General features: G+C 36.8%; 4 protein-coding genes across 4 annotated transcripts; 2 read left to right on the top strand and 2 right to left on the bottom strand.

Annotated features, from left to right (window-relative positions):
* Positions 1-275: 275 nt before the first annotated feature.
* On the top strand, positions 276-3185 carry LOC147473214 (glutamine synthetase cytosolic isozyme 2-like). Its single transcript, XM_086587721.1, has 12 exons — positions 276-457; positions 573-612; positions 771-874; positions 987-1035; positions 1132-1238; positions 1336-1423; positions 1648-1776; positions 1856-1930; positions 2077-2130; positions 2267-2304; positions 2484-2643; positions 2727-3185. Exons 1-12 carry the CDS (start codon positions 384-386, stop codon positions 2880-2882), a joined length of 1074 nt encoding a protein of 357 aa, XP_086443847.1. The 5' UTR covers positions 276-383; the 3' UTR covers positions 2883-3185.
* A 1854-nt stretch (positions 3186-5039) lies between these two features.
* LOC147473212 (uncharacterized) lies at positions 5040-17636 on the bottom strand. The gene is given in 7 exon segments (XM_086587726.1): positions 5040-6066; positions 6436-6644; positions 6772-6790; positions 6793-10320; positions 15612-15964; positions 16092-16614; positions 16617-17636. Coding segments are annotated over 7 exon segments (5658 nt in total). The 5' UTR covers positions 17604-17636; the 3' UTR covers positions 5040-6027.
* Positions 12623-15611, top strand: LOC147473213 (pentatricopeptide repeat-containing protein At4g13650-like). Its single transcript, XM_086587713.1, has 2 exons — positions 12623-12956; positions 13044-15611. Exons 1-2 carry the CDS (start codon positions 12852-12854, stop codon positions 15036-15038), a joined length of 2100 nt encoding a protein of 699 aa, XP_086443839.1. The 5' UTR covers positions 12623-12851; the 3' UTR covers positions 15039-15611.
* On the bottom strand, positions 17602-21233 carry LOC147473211 (uncharacterized). Its single transcript, XM_086587712.1, is given in 3 exon segments — positions 17602-18971; positions 18973-21029; positions 21107-21233. Coding segments are annotated over 2 exon segments (2718 nt in total). The 5' UTR covers positions 20337-21029; positions 21107-21233; the 3' UTR covers positions 17602-17617.
* Positions 21234-21536: the final 303 nt, after the last annotated feature.

The raw sequence follows: 21536 nt of genomic DNA, 5'->3' as shown, positions 1-21536 counted from the left end.
ATCAGAATATTTCCTTATTTCTAGTGATTTGATTTGATTTTTCTAATTTTGTTTTATCCAACTCTATTATTATTTGCATTAATTTGGGGTTGGGTTAAATGAGTAGACAGGTGTTAAAATATTTGTGTAAGGTGTAAAAACTTAACTTTTCCACCCGGGTGGAGAAGATCTCTATCTCGGAATTGTCAGGTACTTTTTGATAAAAAAAAGAAAAATAGCATGTGACTTGGATAAACTATAATACTCGTATTGATTAGCTTCCATAGTTTAAGTCACTTGGGAATCCCGCTATAAAAGGGCCATTAGTTTCCTTGGCGTCTCTGCAACTTATTATTATTATCATCATTTTGATTGAAAGAAGAGAGTTTTTTGATTCAGAAAACATGTCTTTACTCACTGATCTCATCAACTTGAACCTCTCTGAAGTCACTGAAAAGATCATTGCTGAGTACATATGGTGTGTTTAGCTTACTTTGATGTTTCATCTCCTTTTGTTGTGGCTTCTATGATTGCTTTGATATTCTTCAGTGTATGCTTGTTTTTCTGATTGAATGCTATTTACTTGTGAACAGGATCGGTGGATCTGGCATGGACATTCGAAGTAAAGCAAGGGTAACTTTCCTCTTGCACCCTCACTTGTACAGATTTATTTAAGAAACAAAAAAAAAGACATCTTTTTTTTTTTTACCCATGCTACTTTTATATGTACACTCTGCTTTTTGTGGTGTGAAATGATATTTGGCATAGTGTCTGATTGGTTTGGTGTTTAGACTCTCCCGGGGCCGGTCACCAATCCCCATAAGCTTCCCAAGTGGAACTTTGATGGTTCTAGCACTGGTCAAGCTCCAGGGGACGACAGTGAAGTTATTTTATAGTAAGATTCCGATCTTTCTCTTAATTTGTCTGTCCATAGTTGAATAGTTTCTGGTTTCCGATCTTGCCTACTATGCATGCTTTGTTCTAATTTTTTCGTTGCACCCAAACAGCCCTCAGGCAATTTTCAAGGATCCATTTAGGAGAGGCAACAACATCCTTGTAAGCACTGGCTTATTTTTCCTTGCCTAATATGTTGTTAGATTTTGTTGGGTTTTCCAATTGACTAACTCTATTCTTCTTCTTCTTCTTTTGTAGGTCATGTGTGATGCTTACACTCCTGCAGGAGTGCCGATTCCAACAAACAAGAGATTTGCTGCTGAAAAGGTCTTCAGCCATCCTGATGTTGTTGCTGAAGTACCATGGTATCTGAACTTATTTTTAACTGCAGTCTGCTCTGGTTTTTTCATCTAACATGAGTTTTATACTATTTATTTACTACTTGATTTTGAATTAAAACAGGTATGGCATAGAGCAGGAGTATACTCTATTGAAAAAGGATGTCAAGTGGCCTCTTGGGTGGCCTGTTGGAGGTTATCCTGGTCCACAGGTAATTGCTATATTTTTCTTTCCACTGGCCATTTAGTGTCTTGTACAGTTGTACTTGTATGATAAGGCTATTCATTTGATATATGACTAGGCTGACATTGCTGAGTTTATCAAAGTGGTTTCTAATGCAACAATCTGTTTTTCAGCTCCCACAGTTTTGAGTCGTTGTCATTTTCTAGTTTTAAGTTTTTAACTAAGCCTTCTTGTTTTACTGCATAATAACAGGGGCCGTATTATTGTGGTGCTGGTGCTGACAAAGCCTTTGGGCGTGATATCGTTGATTCGCATTACAAAGCCTGCCTTTATGCAGGTATCAACATCAGTGGAATCAATGGAGAAGTGATGCCAGGACAGGTATTATTATTGATATTTTGTCCTCTATTTCCTTGGCTACTTTCTCCGTACCTTGTATATATGTGATTTTTTTTTTCAGTGGGAATTCCAAGTTGGTCCTGCTGTTGGTATTTCTGCTGGCGATGAATTATGGGTTGCTCGCTACATTCTGGAGGTATTTCCAAAACAGCCATTTGGATCTTAGGTTTTCACTATTGGGATGAATCAAAACATTTTAGTAGTACATGAAAACAATGTAAAGGTGTTTGCTTAGATTTGTTCTTATTTCTTAACTATATGTTATCAATTCTATTTGGACAGAGGATTACAGAAATTGCTGGTGTTGTTCTTACCTTTGACCCAAAGCCTATTGAGGTAACCGTTGGTTCTTAACTTACTTTCTCTCATGCACATTGACCTATGTAAATATCTTAGTTGTTCCCCGCACTTTTTTCTTCTTGCTGTGTATGTTTCATATGTATTAGCATTTAGTGATTTTTCTTGTATACAGGGAGACTGGAATGGAGCTGGTGCACACGCAAACTACAGGTATAACTATTATGGAGATCTAGGTAGTTGTAAATTTTAAAATTATTGCTCATCCTTATCATACAGCTTGTGTGATGTGTTTCCATGGTATAAGTTAACTTTTAGCTACTGATGTGCAAAGGATTTGGTATTTCTTCTGTAAACCTGTCATCTGATGAAGTGTTCTGTTTTTGCTGCAGCACCAAGTCCATGAGAAACGATGGAGGGTATGAAGTCATCAAGAAAGCAATTGAGAAACTTGGTCTACGCCACAAGGAACACATTGCTGCTTATGGGGAAGGCAATGAACGGCGTCTCACTGGAAAACATGAAACAGCTGATATCAACACTTTCTTATGGGTATATTTCATTTTCAACTTTCTGAATTGAATGTATAATCTCGAGGGTAGTCGTCTGAATATTTTCCTTCACATCGTGTACAGGGAGTTGCGAACCGTGGAGCTTCCGTTCGAGTTGGCAGAGACACAGAGAAAGAGGGCAAGGGTTATTTTGAAGACAGGAGACCTGCTTCTAACATGGACCCTTACGTTGTCACTGCCATGATTGCTGAGACCACCATTCTTTGGAAGCCAACTTAAGTGCACGATATGAGCTGTTGGCCTAGTTGTTTTCTTTCCATGGGATTGAAGTGTCATTGCGAGTCTTCTGTCTTTCATTCAGTAGTACCCAGTCCGTCTGTATTAGTGCCATTTAAATGTTAAAGCTAGTTTAGTTTAGTATAATTTGCCCTTCCAGATTGGGGTGGATGCATGACATAATTTAATGTTTCCTGCTTTTATCGACCTTCTTTTGTTCAATAACTCAACAAGGATGTAACATTAAATAACGTGTGTGCTGATTCCTCCTGTTTGTAATTGAATTATATAATGGTTCGGAAGTTACATCTTCAGTATCTTTAAATTTATATTTTTGTGTCGGTGGAATGATTTGATAATTTTTCCTCCGGGTTCGATAAACATAGATATACAAATGCCTGTGCACGTCTCTTCTTCCTTTGGAAGCTGTTGTCCATATTAGTCTCCCACAAATGCACGCAACCGGGTCTAGCATGTAGCTATTAGCTTTTCAACTCCATTTTCCCGAAATATGGATTGTCGAATGTGAAGCGTTGAGCCTTTTCTTACAAATCAGTTTCTTATGGTTTGGATTTGGAGGCATTTACTAGTACATTGATCAAAGGTGCCCAAGATAATACACAAGGGTTGTGTGAAATACTGCATGTATATATTAAAATGAAAAATGGCGAGAGCAGTCGAGTAGATCAAACAGTGCGTTATCCGTCTTCTGTCTAGTGGAGCATAGTGCAATAAATAGAGCAAACCAGAATGGCATTCCATAAGTATGATGTCATGCTATGTGGTCTCAAGTCTCAAGTCTCAACATGTGCTAACAGTTGTTGAAGTCGATGATTAGATTATAACACTTGCCTTTTCGAGATTAAAAACAACGTTGGAAGTTGGAACAACCTCGGTAACATGTATCTATCGTGAGCTCACAATTGGCAAATATCACACGCAAAAAGGACAGAAAAAATATCCAATTCCTCGTGCTTTACACTCAGTGGTGATTGTGTAAAGCAAAAGAAAAGCAGATCTCTACACTATATTTCTATATATGATAGCCGGGTTTGTAGCCTTGTAGGAAACACATTTCTCAATTAAACCGTGTATTTTTAAAACGACTAAAAAAGTATCAAACTTTATATTTTTTTTGACAGTTTTGGAACCAAATTTATTTTCCTCACCAAACTATTTGATTTTTGCAATATAGAAACTTCCCTCAAATTTCTCTAATACCGTTTATAATTTGTATTAATTTTCATTTATAAATTAATAATATAAATAAAAATTAATTTGTAATATTGAAAAAAAAATTAATATAAATTAATATGTAATGCAGAAAAAAATTAATATAATTTTTTTAATTTGCAATGTTGAAAATAATAAAAAATAAATAAAAATAAAAATTAGAAACGGTGTTAGAGAAATTTGACGGAAGTTTCTACGTTGCAAAAATCAAACAGTTGGAGGAGAAAAACAAGTTTGGTCCTCATATTGTCAAAAGGTGTAAAGTTTGATACCCTTTTTAGTCGTTTTTTCTTTTTAATATCTCTATTTTAATATTTTATAACTACTTCTCTTAATTATTCTAATTAGCTCTCTTTTTTTGAAATAATTTATAAAAAAAACTCTTTCATTTTATTGAAATTAGAATTAGCTTTATATTATATAAAATAATTTAAAAAACCTCTTTCACGTCACTGAAATTATATTAAATTTCTTCTAATGTTTTTATATTATTTTTTAGATTATAACTATAATTCAAAAAATCATACTATCCGAGCGAAGAGTTTAAACTTTAAAGACTTGAAAAAACACTAATGTGTAGCATTTTTCGCATATTTGTAATAGACTACCGAAAATGGATCCATTAATAATAAGAAGTTGGGTTGGGTCTAATGTCATTGAATATTTTGATAGGTTTGTTTCCACTGTAAATCCAGATCCTAGTATGGATAGAAATATACAAGAGCATCTTTGTGCACGTACTTTGACATTTGAGTTGAATCTTGATACAGACGAAAACGACTGTGTTTTATTGGTTAATTGGGTCATACGACACAGCATATGTGGAAGTCATTGCTTACATTTACATAAAACAATGAAACAGATGGGATGCCGTTTTAGATATCCATTTGATGTACTTGATAAGTCGAAGATTGTTAAAGAACCGCCTAACAATAATATGTTCCAGTTTATAGGGCGTCGAAATGATGAGTTAGTCTGCTCCCATAATACAAAAAATTCTACAGACATGGCGTGCAAACATTGATTGGTCGCCCGTCCTTTCGGTATAGTCTGTAGTAAATTACATTGCTAAGTATGCTTCAAAATCTGAGCTTGCATCAAAGAGTTTCACATAAACTTTACAAGAAATTGTTGAAGATCTTCGTCGTCCATGTCAAAATGCAAAATCTGCTTTTGAAGCGATTGCTTATGAAAAGTGTATCTGAAAGAGATATTTCTGCCCAAGAAGTATGTCATTTGTTAATGGGGAACCCATTGGTACGATCATCAAGGAAGTTTGTCCTTTTAAATGTAAGTGAACAGAGCATGTTAGCATCAACTTTATGACGTAGAAGAGGGGACGAAGATGAAGAGATTGTTGGAACAGACCCGAGCTTTATAAGAAGATATATGCAGCGACCTCCTTGCTATGAAAATACATCCCTCCTCGATATGGCGAAAAGACACTACTTTAATCGAAAAAGTTGGCACACTTCTCGAGTTAGTGCAATTGTGCAGTGTGAAGAGGCCTTGAAAGTATTTACACTAATAAACCAGAGGAAGAGACATCTTCTACATTCTCTACCACCATGGAAACTTCTACAAGTTAAATCTCTATATAACTACATTTGACTTGATTCTAGATCGTTCGATGAAAGAAATAGATATGTAGATAGCTGCACATAAGAAGTACAGTCAATACTATAAATCAAACCATTTTGGTAAGGTAAAGGATAAACGAATTTTACACATTTACACATGGTGCTTTGATTCACATGATAATAAATAATTTCCATAAGAAACCACCATATAATTACTAAAATGTTCATTAAACATGAGCAAGCAAGAGACTCCAATATCTTTTACTATAATAATCTATTTTCGTACAGGCCGATTTCACCATGTTGTGGCAAGTTTTGCATTTGAAGATTGAAATCTAGAACACTGGGACTAGCGCACAACAAACCCTTGCTGCCTAAAAATGCAAAGAATGCAGCAATACGAATATCATGGTTCCAAAAATCTTCTCTTGAATGGAGAACACGTGGGATTTTATTATTTCATCACAGAAAGATAATATTAGTGTAATAGTAGACAATTCAAAAACTAAACAAACATGACTATTGAACCAAAGACAATCCCCACTTTGAGCAGTAACAAGAAATATAATGTAGCAACTACTTCAAATAGTTTCAGACTTCTTCACAAAGCAATTGTCCAACAGTTATCATGTGGAACGACTCCACAAGAGATAGCTTCAAACTTTCTAGTTTACGAGAAACACAGTCCATTGTGGGTCGAGATTGAGGACTAACATTTATGCATAAAAAATGGTTTTAAACACCAATACTTCCTTGACGAGCTCCGTAGTGGGAGGTTGAAGACGTTTGTCCAATATATCCATCAACAAAGCATTTGATCCACTCGTAGAAAATGATGTAGCAAGAGATGATAAAAATTCACCAGGATGATTTCCCATTACCACTTCAAGTGCTAACACTCCAAAGCTATACACATCACATTTTGTAGTCAACCTCATTGTGAAAGCCAACTCTACATGAAAAAAAAATATTTAAACGTGGTCAGATATTTTAAAAGAAACTAAATCGCATGTTAGAAAACCATAAATTCACCTACGAATCGAATGTAAATAGTGAACAAGAGAGAAAGAAAGATTTACCTGGGGCCAAATAACCATAATGCGTTCATTTGGTGCCGTCCAATTGGAAGAATTGGGAATTAAATCTCGAGCAATACCAAAATCAGCAACACAAGCATCATATTCTGAATTCAACAAAATATTTTTGCTCGAAATGTCTCGATGAATCAATGGTGGTGTGCAACCATGCATGTAAGACAAGGCATTAGCTACACTTTTGATGATGTCTATCCTCTTCTTCCAATCCAAACCAATTGCTTCCTCTGCATTGCTCAAAAGTTGGGCTAAGTTCCCCCTTTCCAGATACTCATATACCAAAAAAGAGTGTCGAACGTGTGAACAAAATCCGTAAAGTTTCACAATGCTTCGATGTCTCAGTTCTGTTAATGCATGTACCTCATTTTGAAATGATCTTAAATTGACCACTTCATCATCCTGTGCCGGGTGAATTTTCTTTACAGCCACTACTTGTCCAGTTGACAAAACCGCTTTGTAGACGCTTCCATATCCTCCCACCCCAATGCAGTACTTCTCGTTAAACCCCTCTGTTGCTTCAATAACGTCTTCATATACTATTCTCCCATTGTAATTCCAAATACTAAATAAATTGTTACATGCTGCTCTTGTCACTTCCTCTTCAACACTTTTTTTCTTATAAAACATGGAACAAGTTCCAACAATTACAATAAAAAGAGAGAACGATCCCACAAGACAAAGAATGATGATCTTGATAAGTTTAACTCTTCCTTTTGCACCTTTGCTTATTTCAGAAGATCTACAAGGTGACAAAGCTTTTGCGTGACCGCACAAGCCTTTGTTGTTAACAAATGCTTTGGCTGAAGCCTCGTGGAAAGCTTTGCAATCAGGAACCGGACCTTCTAATGCATTGTAAGATATATCAACAGAAGTCAAGCTTAGCATTTCTGCCAATGAATTTGGAATTGAACCAGAGAACATATTGTGTGACAAATTCAAGTTCTCCAAGTTACGCATTTGAGCAAAGGAAGGTGGAATAGAACCAAAAAACGTATTCTGGCTCAGGTCGAGCAACTCTTGAATGTGAACCAGATTGCCTAATTCAAATGGTATGCTTCCATTAAATTTATTTTTATGCAAGTTCAGATGATACAATCTGGAGCAATCACCAATTTGTTTTGGTATTGGCCCACTCAAATTGTTGGTGGACAAATCTAGTGTCTCTAGATGACTTAAGCTTCCAATCTCGATAGGCAAATTGCCATAAAGATGGTTATCACTCAAGTTAAGATTCACTAACAAAGCCAAGTTCCCCATTTCTTTTGGAATCTCTCCTGTGAATTGGTTTGATGAGAGATCAAACATTCCTAGATGAGTCAAGCTTCCAAACTCACGAGGTATGGTACCAGTGAGTTTGTTGTTAGTGATTTTAAAACTCGTTAGATTTTTGCATTCACTCCAATTACTTGAAAGATTGCCGTACAAGTTGTTGTTACTCAAATCAATGAAATCAAGACTTGGATGTATGCCAAATGAATTTGATATGTCTCCCATGAGTTGGTTTCCATCTAGTCGAAGTCGAAACAGTCTCAGACAATTTTTCAAGTTGGGGATGGGACCAATTAGATTATTGGAATTTGCAGTGAAATTTTGAAGTTGTCCACCTTCACATAGTTGTTGTGGCAAATAACCAGAAAGTTCATTCTTATAGAGATGCAATTCGGTTAAGTTTTGTAAACTACCGAATGAAGAAGGGATTGAACCGCTGAGATGATTTGTATGAAGACTTAGTTCCACAAGAGATTTCAAGTTTCCAATTTCTGAAGGAATGGAACCAGAAAGTTCATTCTCATAGAGGTTTAATAGGGTTAAGTTTTGTAAACTACCGAATGAAGAAGGGATTGAACCGCTGAGATGATTTGCACTAAGGTCTAGTTTCACAAGAGATTTCAAGTTTCCAATTTCTGAAGGAATGGAACCAGAAAGTTCATTCTCATAGAGGTACAATAGGGTTAAGTTTTGTAAACTACCGAATGAAGAAGGGATTGAACCGCTGAGATGATTTGTATGAAGACTTAGTTTCGTAAGAGATTTCAAGTTTCCAATTTCTCAAGGAATAGAACCAGAAAGTTTATTGTCATAGAGGGACAATATGGTTAAGTTTTGTAAACTACCGAATGAAGAAGGGATTGAACCGCTGAGATGATTTATATTAAGCTCTAGTTTCACAAGAGATTTCAAGTTTCCAATTTCTGAAGGAATGGAACCAGAAAGTTCATTCGCAAATAGGTTTAATAGGGTTAAGTTTTGTAAACTACCGAATGAAGAAGGGATTGAACCGCTGAGATGATTTGCACTAAGGTCTAGTTTCACAAGAGATTTCAAGTTTCCAATTTCTGAAGGAATGGAACCAGAAAGTTCATTCTCATAGAGGTACAATAGGGTTAAGTTTTGTAAACTACCGAATGAAGAAGGGATTGAACCGCTGAGATGATTTGTATGAAGACTTAGTTCCGTAAGAGATTTCAAGTTTCCAATTTCTGAAGGAATAGAACCAGAAAGTTTATTGTCATAGAGGGACAATATGGTTAAGTTTTGTAAACTACCGAATGAAGAAGGGATTGAACCGCTGAGATGATTTATATTAAGCTCTAGTTTCACAAGAGATTTCAAGTTTCCAATTTCTGAAGGAATGGAACCAGAAAGTTCATTCGCAAATAGGGCCAATAGGGTTAAGTTTTGTAAACTACCGAATGAAGAAGGGATTGAACCGCTGAGATGATTTGTACTAAGTGCTAGTTTCACAAGAGATTTCAAGTTTTCAATTTCTGAAGGAATGGAACCAGAAAGTTGATTTTGATAAAAGTTCAAATATTTTAGATTGGTCAAATTACCTAAAGAACGTGGAATTGGACCAGTGAGATTGTTTTGGTCAAGATATAGCTGCACAAGAGAACTTATGTTTCCTATTTCTAGCGGAATTGAACCTGAAAATTGATTTGAAGAGAGGGATAGATAGTTTAGGTTTCTCAAATCACACAAACTAGAAGGAATGGAGCCAGAAAGATGGTTTTGCCCGAATTCAAGCACTTGGAGACTTGTTAATTGGCCCATTTCCGATGGTATTTCTCCAGAGAAATTATTGGCGTAAAAGTCGATGTAATTGAGTTTGGAAAGTTCAGTAATTTGGACTGGAATAGCTCCATACAGTGAATTGAAACTGAGGTTCAAACCATTAAGATTTGGAAGGTTTGAGAAGGGGAAGCTTTGAAGCGTACCTGCCAAACTTGTGTTTGATAGGTTAATGTCCACAACCTTTCCCGCCTTGCAAGAAATGCCGAACCAGTCGCGGCAGTGATGAGAAGAATTGACATGACTAGGAGGGAGTACCCATGAAGATAGTGCAGAAGTGGCCTCACCATGAAGGCTATCTTTCCAATTGAGAAGTGCATGGGCTTCTTCCCTGGGACTAGTAGAAGAAGAGTTAACATTGAAAGAAGAAAACAACAGTAAAACTAATAAGACAAGAAAAGAGACCAGCAGTTTCATGTGATGCGAAGCCATGAACTTGTGATGATGGGGTTGTGATAGACGTGAAGTTCATGCTTTATATATAGTGCTGGAATATCAGTGTGTGGGTCAGGTACATCAAAGAACTTTGTCGCTGATCGTAAGACTTGTAGCTCAGTTTGTGTGGAGGAAATAAACCACCACTAGCTAGACTATGCTTTTTGTGTGGTAGTAGCGAAAGTCGTTGAAAACTAACCAATTCAAGTCTAGTCCTTTGCAGCGTCAGACACTTCAAGACTTGCAATTATCGCAACTTGCACTCTTGTAGGTCAGTCTGTGTGGAAGAAATAAACTGCCACTAGCTAGACCATTTATTTTGATTGGGGCAGGTGACTAACCAAGTGTGGTCCTTCGCAGTTTCATGTGATACGAAGCCATGAACTTGTGATGATGGGGTTGTGAGTTTCACTGGCTTGGCTACGTGATAGACGTGAAGTTTATGCTCTATATATAGTGCTGGAAGATCACTGATTGTACATTATTCAGTCTGTGGGTCAGGTACATCAAAGTACTTTATTGCTGATCGTAAGACTTGCACTCTTGTAGGTCAGTCTGTGTGGAAGAAATAAACCGCCACTAGCTAGACCATTTATTTTGATTGGGGCAGGTGACTAACCAAGTGTGGTCCTTCGCAGCGTCCGTCAAAACACTTCAAGACTTGCAATTATCGCAAGATGATATCCAAAACACTTCAAGAAATATGAGTTATAGAGCTACAGAATCAGCTAAACCATATCCATAAGTTTTTATAAAAGTATATGAGAAAATACGTACATTTACAGATGACAACAGCAGCAGAGGAACCTAAGAAATCTAAGAAAGACCAACGAGTGAATAGAAACGATAAGAAATGAAGGAGATGTCAGATCCCTTCATCCCTTACACTACTGATCGCTATAAGAACATTACTCACGCAGTGTCCAATTTCAGTGCGTGGAACGACAAAAGCGGACACAGACTGTAGGGGGGACATGATTTATGTAGAGATAATTGTACTCATTAGTCATTACCCATTTTGCTTCACAAGTCTAAGGATGTCAAACTCTCTGCGTAAACCATGACTTCACAACCAGCATGGCAGTTTTATTCATCAATAACGCATCTCTCAAGTCTCAAGTCCGGGAGCAGAGATACTAACAGTTTTGATATTCCACCATTTACAAATTTTTAAAACAAACTCTTCAGGGCTTAGGAAACAATGGAAACGTTGAGAAACATTTTGAAGATAGATAATTCTGAAGCAGCACTTGCTTTTCTCGGGCTTCTGCGAATATTTTTGATGAATGAGTAGTCATCCTCTCCAATGCCATAGCGTTCTTCAGCATACAATTTATAAGAAATAACTCAATCTTGTTGGCACCAAATTTTCCAAATGTAACTGATTTAAGGGCGTAATGGGAAGCTCAATCTTGTAGGTACCGACTGCGGCATGTCCCTGCCTCCGTCGATGTGGATTTTCAGAAATATGTCCTACAAGAGAATAGAGGAAATGACGTAAGTACTGTTTTAGGAATAAAATAACAATCATTTCAACCACTTCTGAAATTTACACCGCCAAATGTTCCTCCGAATCCATAGCTCGTTTGCTAAAACAAAAAGTGTAAGTTAGATGCATGACCTAGTGACCTTCAGGTATGGGGTAAGTGACACCAGATTCGCTCTTTTCCATTAAAGAGATGATCCCTCGCGAATCCTTGATCCCCAATCCTCCAACTCCGGATTTAAAACCTCTACCCCCTGATTTGAAGTACGTATTTTTTATCTAAAAATTTTGCTTAATCTTTTATCTAAAAATTTTGAATTTTTTTCAAAGTCTTTATAAAATAATTTATAATTAACGAAATACTATGCTCCGCTCACGCCCGGATTGGGTCTAAAAATGAGGTGATCCAAAACATGGCTCAAAATATCGCCGAGATATCCGATATCTCGCCGATATATCTCGGTAAATTGGTACACCGATATCGATATTTCCGATATATATCCACTGAATATTGAACCCCTTTTTTTCCGAGATATATCGGAATTTCCGATATGAAAGTTTATATCGCCGATATAATCGATATTTCCGAGATAATCGATATATATCAGTTGACTTTTTGACTAATTGTTAATAACTTAATATTGAAATTTCCGAAATATCTGAGATATATCGGCGAGATATCCGAGGATATTTTAGAAATTTTGGACTGGTCACCAAAAAAACTGAGATATACGATATATTTCGGTTTTTGGGTACATCGATATATTAACCGATATCGAAATTTTAGGCCTTGATCCAAAATATAAACATCAATCTTTTAACTAAATGTGGTTTGCCTAATTTTTTATCTAAAAATTTTGAATTTTTTTCAAAGTCTTTATAAAAATAATTTATAATTAACGAAATACTATACTCCGTTCACGCCCCACTGCAACGCAGTATACTAGTAATAAGTTGGGTTGGGTCTAAAAATGAGGTGATCCAAAATATAAACATCAATCTGTGTTGGGCCTTAAATTCAACATTCGATCTCCCTCTTAAATGGCACGAACATGAACCTCAAAATATCATCATGTCTTCATTTTCCCTTCTTCTCGCTGCCTCTTTCTCAAACTCACTATACTTTCATTTCCCGCAAAAAATTAAAATTTCAACTTGTCATCAATCTCTCAAAAAGGTACGTACTCAATTCCCATTTCTGCTTTTCTTGTTTCGTGTTTGTTTATTTATTCATGTCTTTGTTTTATTGTTTCTCTCTTCGCAGTTATTAGCTCGAAACTGTACTAGTTGTGCAGTTTTTTCTTGTGATTATAATGAGTTATCTGATGATGGTAGAAATGTGATGGTGGACGACGTTTCTGATGTTCGAGCTGATAGTAACACTTATATTTGGCTATTGAAAGCTTGTTTTGAACATGGGTCAGTTAGAGATGCTAAGACTCTTCAAGCCAAGGTTTTGAGGTCTGGGCTACATGGAGATTCTACTTATTTATCTGCTCAGCTTATTGATGTTTATTTGAGGCATGGGGATATGAATTATGCTGTCAACATTTTTGATAACCTTTCTGAGACAAGTGTTTATTCTTGGAATGCTATATTATCTGTGTTTCTAGCAAAGAAATTGTATACTCGGGTCTTGAGTTTGTTTTCTAGAGTTTTAGCACAAGGTGGTACATGTCCTAATAATGCTACTTTTGCTACTGTCCTTCGGGCATGTAGTGGCGGGAAATTGAGTCTTCACTATGTTGATCAAATTCATTCTAAGATTATACAATATCATTTAGACACTGATCCGATAGTATGTAACCCTTTGATTGATTTGTATTCCAAAAGTGGATGCATAAGTTTGGTGAGATCAATCTTTGAAAAGATGTCTTCACGCAACAGCATTTCTTGGGTAGCTATGATCTCTGCTCTTTCTCAAAATGGTCGGGAAAAAGAAGCTCTCAATCTCTTTTGTAGAATGCGAAAGTCAGGTACTATCCCTACCCCTTATGTGTTTTCCAGTGCAATAAGTGCTTCTACGAAAATTGGAATGTACAAGCATGGCGAGCAGCTGCATGGACAAGCCCTTAAGTGGGGGTTTTCTTCTGAAACCTTTGTGTGCAATGCTCTCGTTAGCCTTTATTCTCACAAAGGTAATTTGATATCTGCGCAACACCTTTTCAGTGAAATGACCAGTCGTGATAAAGTCACATATAATTCACTAATCTCTGCACTTGCTCAGCGTGGATTTAGCAACAAAGCTCTTGAACTGTTTGAAGATATGCAACTTTCTGGATTCAAATCTGATTGCGTAACTGTTGCGAGCCTCTTGAGCGCATGTGCGTCTATCGAGGCGTTGCACAAGGGAAGGCAGCTCCACTGTTATGCAATTAAAACAGGAATTTCTTCTGATGCCATCATTGAAGGTTCTTTGTTGGACCTGTATGTTAAATGTTCGGATGTTGCAACTGCCCGTGAATTGTTCAATACTACAAACAAAGAAAATGTGGTTCTGTGGAATGTGATGCTTGTGGCTTATGGGCAATTGGGTAATCTGATAGATTCCTTTGACGTGTTTTCTCAAATGCAAATAGCAGGGGTCGAACCTAACGAATACACATACCCAAGTATACTGAGAACTTGCACGTTTTTGGGAGCTCTGGATCTTGGAGAGCAGATCCATACCCTAGTCGTAAAGACTGGATTTGATCAAAATGTCTATGTTTGTAGTGTGCTTATAGATATGTATGCAAAACATGGAAGACTGGAACTTGCTCGAGAAATTCTTGGGAAACTCACAGAGGAAGATGTAGTTTCATGGACCGCCATGATTTCTGGGTATGTGCAGCATGAGATGTCTTTAGAAGCTCTTGAACTTTTTGTAGAGATGCTGATCCGAGGAATTCAATCAGACAATATAGGTTTATCTAGCGCACTGAGTGCATGTGCCGACATACAAGCCCTCAACCAAGGGCGGCAAATGCATGCTCAAGCATGTGTTTTTGGTTATTCATTGGATCTTTCAATAGGGAATGCACTCATCAACCTTTATGCTAGATGTGGCAGGGTGGATGAAGCTTATTTAGCATTTGGGATAATTCACACGAAAGATCAGATATCATGGAATGGTTTGATATCTGGATTCGCACAAAGTGGGCAGTGTGAAGAGGCCTTGAAAGTATTTACACTAATGAACCAGAGGAAGAGACATCTTCTACATTCTCTACTACCATGGAAACTTCTACAAGTTAAATCTCTATATAACTACATTTGACTTGATTCTAGGTCATTCGATGAAAGAAATAGATATGTAGACAGCTGCACATAAGAAGTACAGTCAATACTATCAATCAAACCATTTTGGTAAGGTAAAAGATAAACGAATTTTACACATTTACACATGGTGCTTTGATTCACATGATAATAAATAATTCCCATAGGAAACCACCATATAATTACTAAAATGTTCTTTAAACATGAGCAAGCAAGAGACTCCAATATCTTTTACTATAATCATCTATTTTCGTACGGGCCGATTTCACCATGTTGTGGCAAGTTTTGCATTTGAAGATTGAAATCTAGAACACTGGGACTAGTGCACAAAAAACCCTTGTTGCCTAAAAATACAAAGAATGCAGCAATACGAATATCATGGTTTCAAAAAAAATCCCTTGAACGGAGAACACGTGGGATTTTATTATTTCATCACAGAAAGATAATATTAGTGTAATAGTAGACAATTCAAAAACTAAACAAACATGACTATTGAACCAAAGACAATCCTCACTTTGAGCAGTAACAAGAAATATAATTGTAGCAAATACTTCAAATAGTTTCAGATTTCTTAACAAAGCAATTGTCCAACAGTTATCATGTGGAACGACTCTACAAGAGATAGCTTCAAACTTTCTAGTTTACGAGAAACACAATCCATTGTGGGTCGAGATTCAGGACTAACATTTACGCATAAAAACGCCAGTTTTGCGCTTACCAATACTTCCTTGAGGAGCTCCATAGTAGGAGGTTGAAGACGTTTGTCCAATATATCCATCAACAAAGCATTTGATCCACTTGTAGAAAATGATGTAGCAAGAGATGATAAAAATTCACTAGGATGATTTCCCATTACCACTTCAAGTGCTAACACTCCAAAGTTATACACATCACATTTTGCAGTCAACCTCATTGTGAAAGCCAACTCTACATGAAAAAAAATTATTTAAACGTGGTCAGATATTTTAAAAGAAACTAAATCGCATGTTAGAAAACCATAAATTCACTTACGAAGCGAATGTAAATAGTGAACAAGAGAGAAAGAAAGATTTACTTGGGGCCAAATAACCATACGTTCCGGCTAGTGCCGTCCAATTGGAAGAATTGGGAATTAAATCTCGAGCAATACCAAAATCAGCAACACTAGCATCATATTCTGAATTCAACAAAATATTTTTGCTCGAAATGTCTCGATGAATCAATGGTGGTGTGCAACCATGCATGTAAGACAAGGCATTAGCTACACTTTTGATGATGTCTATCCTCTTCTTCCAATCCAAACCAATTGCTTCATCTACATTGCTCAAAAGTTGGGCTAAGTTCCCCCTTTCCAGATACTCATATACCAAAAAAGAGTGTCGAACATGTGAACAAAATCCGTAAAGTTTCACAATGCTTCGATGTTTCAATTCTGTTAATGCATGTACCTCAGTTTGAAATGATCTTAAATTGACCACTTCATCATCTTGTGCCGGGTGAATTTTCTTTACAGCCACTACTTGTCCAGTTGACAAAACCGCTTTGTAGACGCTTCCATATCCTCCCACCCCAATGCAAAGACTTCTCGTTAAACCCCTCTGTTTGCTTCAATAACGTCTTCATATACCACTATTCTCCCATTGTAATTCCAAATACTAAATAAATTGTTACATGCTGCTCTTGTCACTTCCTCTTCAACACTTTTTTTCTTATAAAACATGGAACAAGTTCCAACAATTACAATAAAAAGAGAGAACGATCCCACAAGACAAAGAATGATGATCTTGATAAGTTTAACTCTTCCTTTTGCACCTTTGCTTATTTCAGAAGATCTACAAGGTGACAAAGCTTTTGCGTGACCGCAAAAGCCTTTGTTGTTAACAAATGCTTTGGCTGAAGCATCGCGGAAAGCTTTGCAATCAGGAACCGGACCTTCTAATGCATTGTAAGATATATCAACAGAAGTCAAGCTTAGCATTTCTGCCAATGAACATGGAATTGAACCAGAGAACATATTGTGTGACAAATTCAAGTTCTCCAAGTTACGCATTTGAGCAAAGGAAAGTGGAATAGAACCAGAAAACGTATTCTGGCTCAGGTCGAGCAACTCTTGAATGTGAACCAGATTGCCTAATTCAAATGGTATGCTTCCATTAAATTTATTTTTATGCAAGTTCAGATGATACAATCTGGAGCAATCACCAATTTGTTTTGGTATTGGCCCACTCAAATTGTTGGTGGACAAATCTAGTGTCTCTAGATGACTTAAGCTTCCAATCTCGGTAGGCAAATTGCCATAAAGATGGTTATCACTCAAGTTAAGATTCACTAACGAAGCCAAGTTCCCCATTTCTTTTGGAATCTCTCCTGTGAATTGGTTTGATGAGAGATCAAACATTCCTAGATGAGTCAAGCTTCCAAACTCACGAGGTATGGTACCAATGAGTTTGTTGTTAGTGATTTTAAAACTCGTTAGATTTTTGCATTCACTCCAATTACTTGAAAGATTGTCGTACAAGTTGTTGTTACTCAAATCAATGAAATCAAGACTTGGATGTATGCCAAATGAATTTGATATGTCTCCCATGAGTTGGTTTCCATCTAGTCGAAGTCGAAAACAGGTCTCGGACAATTTTTCAAGTTGGGGATGGGACCAATTAGATTATTGGAATATGCACTGAAATTTTGAAGTTGTCCACCTTCACATAGTTGTTGTGGCAAATAACCAGAAAGTTCATTATTATAGAGATACAATACGGTTAAGTTTTGTAAACTACCGAATGAAGAAGGGATTGAACCGCTGAGATGATTTCTATTAAGTGTTAGTTTCACAAGAGATTTCAAGTTTCCAATTTCTGAAGGTATGGAACCAAAAAGTTCATTATCAGAGAGGTACAATATGGTTAAGTTTTGTAAACTACCGAATGAAGAAGGGATTAAACCGTTGAGATGATTTGTAAAAAGACTTAGTTTCGTAAGAGATTTCAAGTTTCCAATTTCTGAAGGAATGGAACCAGAAAGTTCATTCTTATGGAGATACAATTCGGTTAAGTTTTGTAAACTACCGAATGAAGAAGGGATTGAACCGCTGAGATGATTTGTATTAAGTGTTAGTTTCACAAGAGATTTCAAGTTTCCAATTTCTGAAGGAATGGAACCAAAAAGTTCATTCTCAGAGAGGTACAATATGGTTAAGTTTTGTAAACTACCGAATGAAGAAGGGATTGAACCGCTGAGATGATTTGTATAAAGACTTAGTTACGTAAGAGATTTCAAGTTTCCAATTTCTGAAGGAATGGAACCAGAAAGTTCATTCTTATAGAGGTACAGTAGGGTTAAGTTTTGTAAACTACCGAATGAAGAAGGGATTGAACCGCTGAGATGATTTGTATAAAGACTTAGTTTCGTAAGAGATTTCAAGTTTCCAATTTCTGAAGGAATGGAACCAGAAAGTTCATTCGCAAATAGGTCCAATAGGGTTAAGTTTTGTAAACTACCGAATGAAGAAGGGATTGAACCGCTGAGATGATTTGTATAAAGACTTAGCTCCGTAAGAGATTTCAAGTTTCCAATTTCTGAAGGAATGGAACCAAAAAGTTCATTCTCAGAGAGGTACAATATGGTTAAGTTTTGTAAACTACCGAATGAAGAAGGGATTGAACCGCTGAGATGATTTGTAAAAAGACTTAGTTTCGTAAGAGATTTCAAGTTTCCAATTTCTGAAGGAATAGAACCAGAAAATTTATTTTCATAGAGGGACAATATGGTTAAGTTTTGTAAACTACCGAATGAAGAAGGGATTGAACCGCTGAGATGATTTGTACTAAGTTCTAGTTTCACAAGAGATTTCAAGTTTCCAATTTCTGAAGGAATGGAACCGGAAAGTTCATTCTCATAGAGGTACAATAGGGTTAAGTTTTGTAAACTACCGAATGAAGAAGGGATTGAACCATTTGAGATGATTTGTATTAAGACTTAGTTCCGTAAGAGATTTCAAGTTTCCAATTTCTGAAGGAATGGAACCAGAAAGTTCATTCTCATAGAGATACAATAGGGTTAAGTTTTGTAAACTACCGAATGAAGAAGGGATTGAACCGCTGAGATGATTTGTATGAAGAGTTAGTTTCGCAAGAGATTTCAAGTTTCCAATTTCTGAAGGAATGGAACCAGAAAGTTCATTCTCAAAGAGGTACAATTCGGTTAAGTTTTGTAAACTACCAAATGAAGAAGGGATTGAACCGCTGAGATGATTTGTATTAAGTTCTAGTTTCACAAGAGATTTCAAGTTTCCAATTTCTGAAGGAATGGAACCAGAAAGTTCATTCTCAGAGAGATACAATAGGGTTAAGTTTTGTAAACTACCGAATGAAGAAGGGATTGAACCGCTGAGATGATTTGTATTAAGACTTAGTTCCGTAAGAGATTTCAAGTTTCCAATTTCTGAAGGAATGGAACCAGAAAGTTCATTCTTATAGAGGTACAATAGGGTTAAGTTTTGTAAACTACCGAATGAAGAAGGGATTGAACCGCTGAGATGATTTGTATAAAGACTTAGTTTCGCAAGAGATTTCAAGTTTCCAATTTCTGAAGGAATGGATCCAGCAAGTTGATTTTGATAAAAGTACAAATATTTTAGATTGGTCAAATTACCTAAAGAACGTGGAATTGGACCAGTGAGATTGTTTTGATAAAGAGCTAGTGACACAAGAGACCTCAAGTTTCCTATTTCTAGCGGAATTGATCCTGAAAATTGATTTGAAAAGAGGGATAGACGGTTTAGATTTCTCAAATCACACAAACTAGAAGGAATGGAACCAGAAAGATGGTTTTGCCCGAATCCAAGCACTTGGAGACTTGTTAATTGGCCCATTTCCGATGGTATTTCTCCAGAGAAATTATTGGCGTAAAAGTCGATGTAATTGAGTTTGGAAAGTTCAGTAATTTGGACTGGAATAGCTCCATACAGTGAATTGAAACTGAGGTTCAAACCATTAAGATTTGGAAGGTTTGAGAAGGGGAAGCTTTGAAGCGTACCTGCCAAACTTGTGTTTGATAGGTTAATGTCCACAACCTTTCCCGCCTTGCAAGAAATGCCGAACCAGTCGCGGCAGTGATGAGAAGAATTGACATGACTAGGAGGGAGTACCCATGAAGATAGTGCAGAAGTGGCCTGACCATGAAGGCTATCTTTCCAATTGAGAAGTGCATGGGCTTCTTCACTGGGACTAGTAGAAGAAGAGTTAACATTGAAAGAAGAAAACAACAGTAAAACTAATAAGACAAGAAAAGAGACCAGCAGTTTCATGTGATACGAAGCCATGAACTTGTGATGATGGGGTTGTGATAGACGTGAAGTTCATGCTTTATATATAGTGCTGGAATATCAGTGTGTGGGTCAGGTACATCAAAGAACTTTGTTGCTGATCGTAAGACTTGTAGCTCAGTTTGTGTGGAAGAAATAAACCACCACTAGCTAGACTATGCTTTTTGTGTGGTAGTAGCGAAAGTCCATTTCTGTTGAATAGGTTAGGTCCATCAAAATGTTTTGTTGGTTATAGTAGACTAACCAATTCAAGTCTAGTCCTTTGCAGCGTCAGACACTTCAAGACTTGCAATTATCGCAACTTGCACTCTTGTAGGTCAGTCTGTGTGGAAGAAATAAACCGCCACTAGCGAATATTTTTGATGAATGAGTAGTCATCCTCTCCAATGCCATAGCGTTCTTCAGCATACAATTTATAAGAAATAACTCAATCTTGTTGGCACCAAATTTTCCAAATGTAACTGATTTAAGGGGGTAATGGGAAGCTCAATCTTGTAGGTACCGACTGCGGCATGTCCCTGCCTCCGTCGATGTGGATTTTCAGAAATATGTCCTACAAGAGAATCGAGGAAATGACGTAAGTACTGTTTTAGGAATAAAATAACAATCATTTCAACCACTTCTGAAATTTACACCGCCAAATGTTCCTCCGAATCCATAGCTCGTTTGCTCTCGGGTAGCTTTTTTTTCCTGCCACCACAAAAACAAAAAGTGTAAGTTAGATGCATGACCTAGTGACCTTCAGGTATGGGGTAAGTGACCAGTACCTTGAAAGAGTATTTTTTATCTAAAAATTTTGCTTAATCTTTTATCTAAAAATTTTGAATTTTTTTCAAAGTCTTTATAAAATAATTTATAATTAACCAAATACTATGCTCCGCTCACGCCCCACTGCGCAGTATACTATAGGAACTACGAGATCACCCCAAGGACGCCTTCGGCACATGAATTGAAAACTCTAGAGTATCTTTTTAACGGGTCGGACCAAAAAAGCCACTCTAACGCCCACACCGGATATGGACCGAACTGTCTAAGGTAACTAGAAGTTCCAACCAATAAGAATCCTAGTGAGCCTAAAAAAAGGATACAGGTCCTTTCGAAATATATAAGAGCTGGTGAATTGGAAACAATTAAGCAAAAAAAAAGTTTTATTTTATTATGATTATGGAACATGACTTGCCATGGCAAGAAAGAAGG

This window comes from Coptis chinensis, unplaced genomic scaffold, assembly GCF_015680905.1.
Source record: "Coptis chinensis isolate HL-2020 unplaced genomic scaffold, ASM1568090v1 utg3391_pilon_pilon, whole genome shotgun sequence".
In the NCBI taxonomy this organism is placed as follows: domain Eukaryota; kingdom Viridiplantae; phylum Streptophyta; class Magnoliopsida; order Ranunculales; family Ranunculaceae; genus Coptis; species Coptis chinensis.
This window is presented reverse-complemented; position numbering and strand designations above follow the sequence as displayed.

What these genes read in the sequence shown, in the direction of transcription:
- LOC147473214 (XM_086587721.1), top strand. Translation starts at nt 384, where the DNA reads ATGTCTTTACTCACTGATCTCATCAACTTGAACCTCTCTGAAGTCACT. An exon ending in GAGAAGTGATGCCAGGACAG is followed by an intron (nt 1,777 to 1,855) that starts GTATTATTATTG and finishes TTTTTTTTTCAG; the next exon opens with TGGGAATTCCAAGTTGGTCC. An exon ending in GGTGCACACGCAAACTACAG is followed by an intron (nt 2,305 to 2,483) that starts GTATAACTATTA and finishes TTTTTGCTGCAG; the next exon opens with CACCAAGTCCATGAGAAACG.
- LOC147473213 (XM_086587713.1), top strand. Translation starts at nt 12,852, where the DNA reads ATGTCTTCATTTTCCCTTCTTCTCGCTGCCTCTTTCTCAAACTCACTA. An exon ending in GTCATCAATCTCTCAAAAAG is followed by an intron (nt 12,957 to 13,043) that starts GTACGTACTCAA and finishes CTCTCTTCGCAG; the next exon opens with TTATTAGCTCGAAACTGTAC.